Genomic DNA, 6,105 nt, shown 5'->3' with positions numbered 1-6,105 from the left:
TGCAGCAGCCACGGTAGCGGCCGCGCGCTCTGGAGGGCACAGGCCCTGGCGGGCAGGAGAGCCTGAGGGTCCAGCCCGACTCAGGCTGTCAGCTCTGAACCCGGGCCGTGTTTCGACTGGGGAGTTTGTGGTGAAAGAGTGGGGGTTCTGAGCCCCCGCTGTCTCGCCTGTCACCGGAGGGCTGTGGCCGCCTCTAACCAGCGGATGCTCCTGCGGCCAGAGCTGCAGAAATGGAGCCAGGCTGTGCGTTTGCCCTGCTAGGAGACACGATAGCCCCTGCTCCTGTCCTTGGGCGCTGCTTCATCACGGTGATTAGATCATGTGGGGTGGGAGGGGCAGGGAAGGTCGTGCAGAACGAGATGCTCTCGTAACATCTGCGTCTGCGTCGTCGGCCACACGGGACGAAGCGAAGGCCTCGGCAGTGTCCATCCAGGCGTGCCTGGGCTCTCCTGATCCCTGGAAGTTCGAACTCTGACCACCTGACGTCTGCGTTTGGGCTCTCAGGTGCCGTCTCTGGGCTTGAGTGCGTCTGCAGGTTTCGTGTCTGCATTACCTACCTCTCCCAGGGGACGTCAGGGCTGCAGCTGCAGCTGCAGTGTCGGGGACTTCAGATCAAGACTGGCTTCCAGCCTCCCCCTGCGCTCCGCTGGGCCGCTTCAGCTCTGTCTCTGACGCCTTGCTCTGCTGCGGAATGGGCACAGGCGAGTCGCCGAGGACCCGTCTGTAGCAGAGAAAAGCAGATGGCACTCCCACCTGCCCGCGTGCCCTGGGTTTCAGGCGCTCTTACTGTCTGTGGTTGGGCAGGTTCTTGGGCGACAGTGGTGCTTGGCCAAGGTCGAGTGCGCAGAAGCCCTAGGTAGGCCACTGAAGGGTGGGTTTCAGAATCCTAAGCTCTCAGCTTTGGAGGGTGTCAAGCGGCCTGGTTCGGTTGCGTCACTGCCTGCCTGGTGCCGGCCCTGGGCGGGGAGCACAGCATACGAAAGCCAGTGCTGGCCGTGCTGCTGGCCGTTCCGATGGCCGCTTCAACCTGGCATTTAGAAGAACCTCCATCTCCCGAAATGCTCCCTGTAGGCCTTGTTTCAGACTTGTGGACTGAGACAAAAATCGAGCCTCTTTTATGTCACACTCCCATTTGAAGACGAAGCCTGTGTCGCCTTTGAGCTGCTAACTAGCCTCCAGCTGCAGAGCAGTCAGGAGCCCGTCCAGCGCCGTGTCCTCCCCTCTGGGACCGGGAACGTGGCCCAGCTGACATTTAGGGCCCTTCCTCTCTGACCCTCTGTGGGCTCTACTCTGGCCTCCGAAAGAAGTGGGACGCCCTCGCTTTCCCTCCCCCTGGCTTCTGTCACGTAGAGGTGATTGTTGGCAGTGGTGGGGCAGTGAGTGCGCACGGGGCCGTCCTGAGAGACTCACTTTCCTCCTTGGACAGTCACCTGGTTGTGGTCACAGCAGCTTCAAGGGGCTCTAGTGGTTCAAGGCCAAGCGGCGAGGGGCCAAGGTGGTTTCAGCCGTCAGAGTCAGGGGTCACCTCGGCTCAGCGGAGACACCTGGCAGTGCGCTGCTCCCGCCATGCTGTCTACGTGTCTCCTGGCAGTCTGTACCAACTCTGGCTGACCTGGGGGACGTCAGGTCACACACGTGCTCATGCCGGCACTTCCGTTTCACCACGCTAACAAGCACATTCCCTGCCTGCTCTGTGCAGTTAGCGCCCAGGAGAAGGCTGACGTGGGGCTGTGAGAACAGGACAGGTCTTAGAACCAGCAGTTAGCGTAATGGCTATGTCGCTGGACTCCCACGTAGTCGACGGTGGTTTGAGTCCCGGACCCGGTGGCTTAAACTCACGCCGGGCACGTGTGCGTGCGTGCCCAAGATCCAGAGGGGAGAATGGAGAAGGGATTGTGGCGTGGCCATCCCCCCGGGGGGTGATTTCTCGCTTTCTGTCTATCTGTCTCTCTCTGTCTGTCTGGTGAGCGCACGCGCCCTATAGCAAAAACCTCTCTAAAATAAAAAAGAAGACGGTCTTTCTTCATGACAACATTGAGCCAAAAGAGTGTTTGTACATATTCAGAAATTACTGAAGCCAGGAAAGGCCTCACCTCTCATGAGAAAAGGAAATAGCATTGCCAGGGCTGAGACAACGTGGGAGCCTGGGGCTGTGGGGGTGGACGCCGGCAGCATGGACGCCCAGTGGCCATCCTGGCCCACGTGTGCCAGCAGCGACGCCCCTGCAGCCGGGCCGGTGGCTTAAACTCACGCCGGGCACGTGTGCGTGCGTGCCCAAGATCCAGAGGGGAGAATGGAGAAGGGATTGTGGCGTGGCCATCCCCCCGGGGGGTGATTTCTCGCTTTCTGTCTCTCTGTCTCTCTCTGTCTGTCTGGTGAGCGCACGCGCCCTATAGCAAAAACCTCTCTAAAATAAAAAAGAAGACGGTCTTTCTTCATGACAACATTGAGCCAAAAGAGTGTTTGTACATATTCAGAAATTACTGAAGCCAGGAAAGGCCTCACCTCTCATGAGAAAAGGAAATAGCATTGCCAGGGCTGAGACAACGTGGGAGCCTGGGGCTGTGGGGGTGGACGCCGGCAGCATGGACGCCCAGTGGCCATCCTGGCCCACGTGTGCCAGCAGCGACGCCCCTGCAGCCGTGCAGGAGAGCGGGCACTCCTTCCCCTCTGGCTGCTGCCGAAGCGAGACTCAAACATTCGCCCACCGTCTGTGTAGTCAGCTCCGTGGCGGGCAGGAGCCGCCGGGGGCATCCCCGCGGACATTCCAGTCCTGTGCCCGGGACTGGCGGACACAGCGCTGGCTTCGTTTGCTGCAGGGGACCTGGTGCTGGCAAAGATGGAGGGGATTCGTGACTTGTGCACGGAACCGTGGGGACTCGGAAAGGCCGGGCGTGGGCTAGCCCCGAGGTTTCTCCGAGGCGTCCCGACAGCGTGAACAGGCGTACGTGCAGCCTTTACGCTCATTCTTGACGTCCCCGTTTTAGTGAGTTAGTACGAGGCCAGTTAGAGCACGGGAGTTTCCTTTTCTTCAACAAAGAGTCCCATTATCCCTCTGGCTTCCTTAAAGACAGTGCTGTCGTGGAGGTTAGGTCAATTGTTCGGGCGTTACAGACCAAGACAGAACTCAGGGTGTACAAACCAACCTTTCCACTTGCCTTTCAAAGCCCTGGGAACGCCGTGAAGCCGTCCCAGCTGTTTTCCGTCCTTTGCACACGGCTCGCGCGGCTCCCAGCTCGGTCACTAACGCACGTCACCACGACAGGTACAGATCCAAAGGCCTCAGCAGGCCGGGAGCCGAGCGGGGACCACGAGGGAGAAGCAGACAGACCCAGCTTCTCCGGCTCGGGCACTGAGGACGACGAAGACTTTACCTCCAGCTCCAGTAAGGACCCGCTTACGGTGGGACGCTGTGCAGGCGCCGGCCGGCGGGGAGGCCCGGCGGTGCCTCGTGGGGAAGTAGTCTGCATGAAAAGCCGGCCCTCCGGCTACACCGTGGTCGTGCTGGGATGAGCTTGGGGAGGAAGAGGTAGAGTTTTTTAACGGAAGCGGAAACAAATTTAGAGGAGAAATGGGGGTCATCTCTTGGCAGTCTCTCTGTCCTGTGTCTCTGAGGTCTGCTGCTGCTCTGAGGTGGCCGAGCGTTGCCAGAGAGTGACGTAAGTGTCATGAGACTCTGGTGTCCCACGGGCTGCGCTGGCACAGGGCAGAGAGCAGTGCCCTGGCCGTCGCGGGGTCCTGGCCGTCAAAGCAGCCCTGGAAGGTGCTCGGAGCACGTGAGCGAACGTGGCAGCTGAGCCCGAACTGAAGGCCCAGGAGGCCGAGGACCCGAGACCTCGAGAGTTGTCTTAGTTGACCCAAACCCAGTTGAGGTCAGAGAAGCAAATTCTGTTTTGACAAGTGATCTGGGCACGCAGAGAGCGGGGCAACTGAAGGAAGGGCGAGGTCAGCCTCGACAAGGCGGTCCTGGCCCATGGACCATAGAGCCCTCAGCGCGGCAGCGCCCACGCGTCACTCAGCCTCTGAGGACAGACAGCAGCGGGGCTGCAAGCGCTCCTGGAACTGTTACATGCAGCGTTGGTCTGACGCCGGGCCGGGCGGCCGGGCTTCTGCGTTAGATCAGTAATGGTCTAGGACTTCACGGAGCAGGCACGGGAACCCTGACCCCGACCGCCGGATTTTCCTTCGAGAAGGGTTCTGGGTGCCGCATGAGCTGTCCAGGGTCCACAGGGTTCTGCCCGCCCATGGAAGCCCAGAATGTCATGCCCATGGAGCCCAGGGAGGGAGGGGCCGCGGAAACAGCCCTGGACGCATCTGAGTATATGGGGCAGACAGCAAGTGCTGCCAGGTGAACCAGATAGTCACTGTTTCGTTTTTATTTTTTAAAGCTTGTTTCTCTCATGAGAGAGACAGAGATAGAGAGAGGGCATGAGCAGGGCTCCCTCAGCAGGGCCTTCACTCTGAAACCCACCCAGCTTGGGGCAGGGGCAAACACACGTACACCCAGAACACAAGGAGGCCTGGGATGTGAACCTGGGACCTTCCCAGGTGGACCCAGCCCTGCAGCCCGCTGCCCTGCTGCCCTCCCCCGCTGGCCTGGGCAGGAGGATGAGCTGGCTCTCCCGGAGCCGGGCTGCATGTGATGTGTTCTTGGGTTAGACGCCCCTGCAGAGCTCAGCCTGTCGTAGGAAACCGTGCTCAGCAGCTTCGGAGCCAAAGCACCAAAACACTGGCTCCTGAGCTCAGGGTGTGACCCGCCCTGTGGGTGAGCCCCTCAGGAGGGCACAGCCTGACCCTGGGACACCAAGCTCCCTTCGGCGGCCTGTAGGTAGCTGTGTAGCTCCAGGACTTGCTCACGGCGTCCCACTCCACGGCACGTTCCCAGGCTCCTCTCCCCTTCCCGCTCAGTGCTGAGCACGGGGGCAGGGTGGTCACCAGCCCCTTCTCCTGTCCTTGGGAACGTGGTCGGCTGGGTCAGTGGTTTCCTACGGAGGAGGTGGGGCCGGTTGCGTTACGGTTCTGAAGAGTCTCGTTCTATCACTGCTCTCTACGTAAAGCCTGAAAGAGAGAGGAAGGGTGTGCAAGTCTGCTTCCAGGAAAAACACCGCTTCTGCCCGCGCCGCCTCTCCCGCCCAGGAGCTGGGGCACTGGCGCGGCTCTGTCGGGGGGCCGCTGTCATGGTGGCTGGTTGCCTGGTGTGCGTCTCGGTCTCCTCTCCTGGCGGTGAATGGCTTGCCCGTGCTGCTTCGTATCTGATGAGGATACATGTGTGCACAGGCGTCCGACACATGTGTGAAGTGCGTGGCTAAACCCCGCGGTGGCCCAACAGGCGTCCTTCCCGAGTCACCCATGGGGAGCCCAGGCCGCCCCACTGATGCCCCACCGTCACTGACGGAACACAGTGACCCTCGTGGCACGACTTCCGGCCGCCCGCCTCTCCCGCCAGGGCCCGGTAGCTTGCTTTCGGTGGTCAGACTGGAGCTCCCAGTGCACGGCCGTGCGGACTGCGTGGGGCACCCCGGCAGCTGCGGCCACCTGGTGGAGGGCTGGTGTTCCTGGCTGCTGTGCTGCGCGGCTCCCACGCTGCTCTCCGGAGGTCCCGTGTTCCCGACAGCACGCGGAGGACACCAGACGCTTGCCAGCGCTGCGGCCCGCCCAGGGCTCTCGCTGCACCTGCCTGCACACAGCTGCCCGCACAGCTCTCTGTAGGTCCCCTGTAGGCCTCAGGGCACGTGGCGAAGGCTCGAGAAACAATGTTTTCCTAACTGCTCCCGTCATCGTTGTAGTTCCGACCACACCGCCCGTTTCTGACCCCCCGAGACAGAACCAGGAGTGGAGCCGATGGAGCCCAAGCCATCCCAACCTAGAAGAGCTGCCTCAGACAACCACACGGATGCCGGGTAATGGGTCTGCATGTGCGCCGAGGGCTTCCCTCCAACCCTGCCGTGTACGGGCCGTTGGGCTCAGGCCCCGCGAGCTCCGCGAGTGCTCGTGGCCGCTGGGTGGCTTCGGCCACCACACTGGACGGGAACGAGGCTGGCGTGGGCTCCGTGCAGCAGAGAGTGCGTTCCGCTGGCTCCCCGTGCTGCCTCCGCCCCGGGGGGG

At 61.6% G+C, this 6,105-nt stretch overlaps 1 protein-coding gene across 8 annotated transcripts in view; it reads left to right on the top strand.

The window, feature by feature from the left end:
• Positions 1 to 6,105, top strand: part of CD44 (CD44 molecule (IN blood group)) — a 73,387-nt gene that overhangs the window by 48,479 nt on the left and 18,803 nt on the right. For 3 of the 8 annotated variants that reach the window (XM_006162092.3, XM_014593086.2, XM_014593087.2), the window contains exons 6-7: positions 3,266 to 3,385; positions 5,787 to 5,900. The exons of 3 other annotated variants lie outside the window; for them this stretch is intronic. In XM_006162092.3, coding sequence (XP_006162154.1) covers positions 3,266 to 3,385; positions 5,787 to 5,900 — 234 coding nt within the window. The remainder of the gene's footprint in view (positions 1 to 3,265; positions 3,386 to 5,786; positions 5,901 to 6,105) is intronic. 2 more of the 8 variants (XM_006162094.3, XM_006162093.3) reach the window with 2 other exon arrangements.

This window comes from Tupaia chinensis, unplaced genomic scaffold, assembly GCF_000334495.1.
Source record: "Tupaia chinensis unplaced genomic scaffold, TupChi_1.0 Scaffold139733_1, whole genome shotgun sequence".
NCBI classification, from domain to species: Eukaryota; Metazoa; Chordata; class Mammalia; order Scandentia; family Tupaiidae; genus Tupaia; species Tupaia belangeri.
Note: the sequence above shows the minus strand (reverse complement) of the source record. Positions and strands in the feature narration are given on the sequence as shown.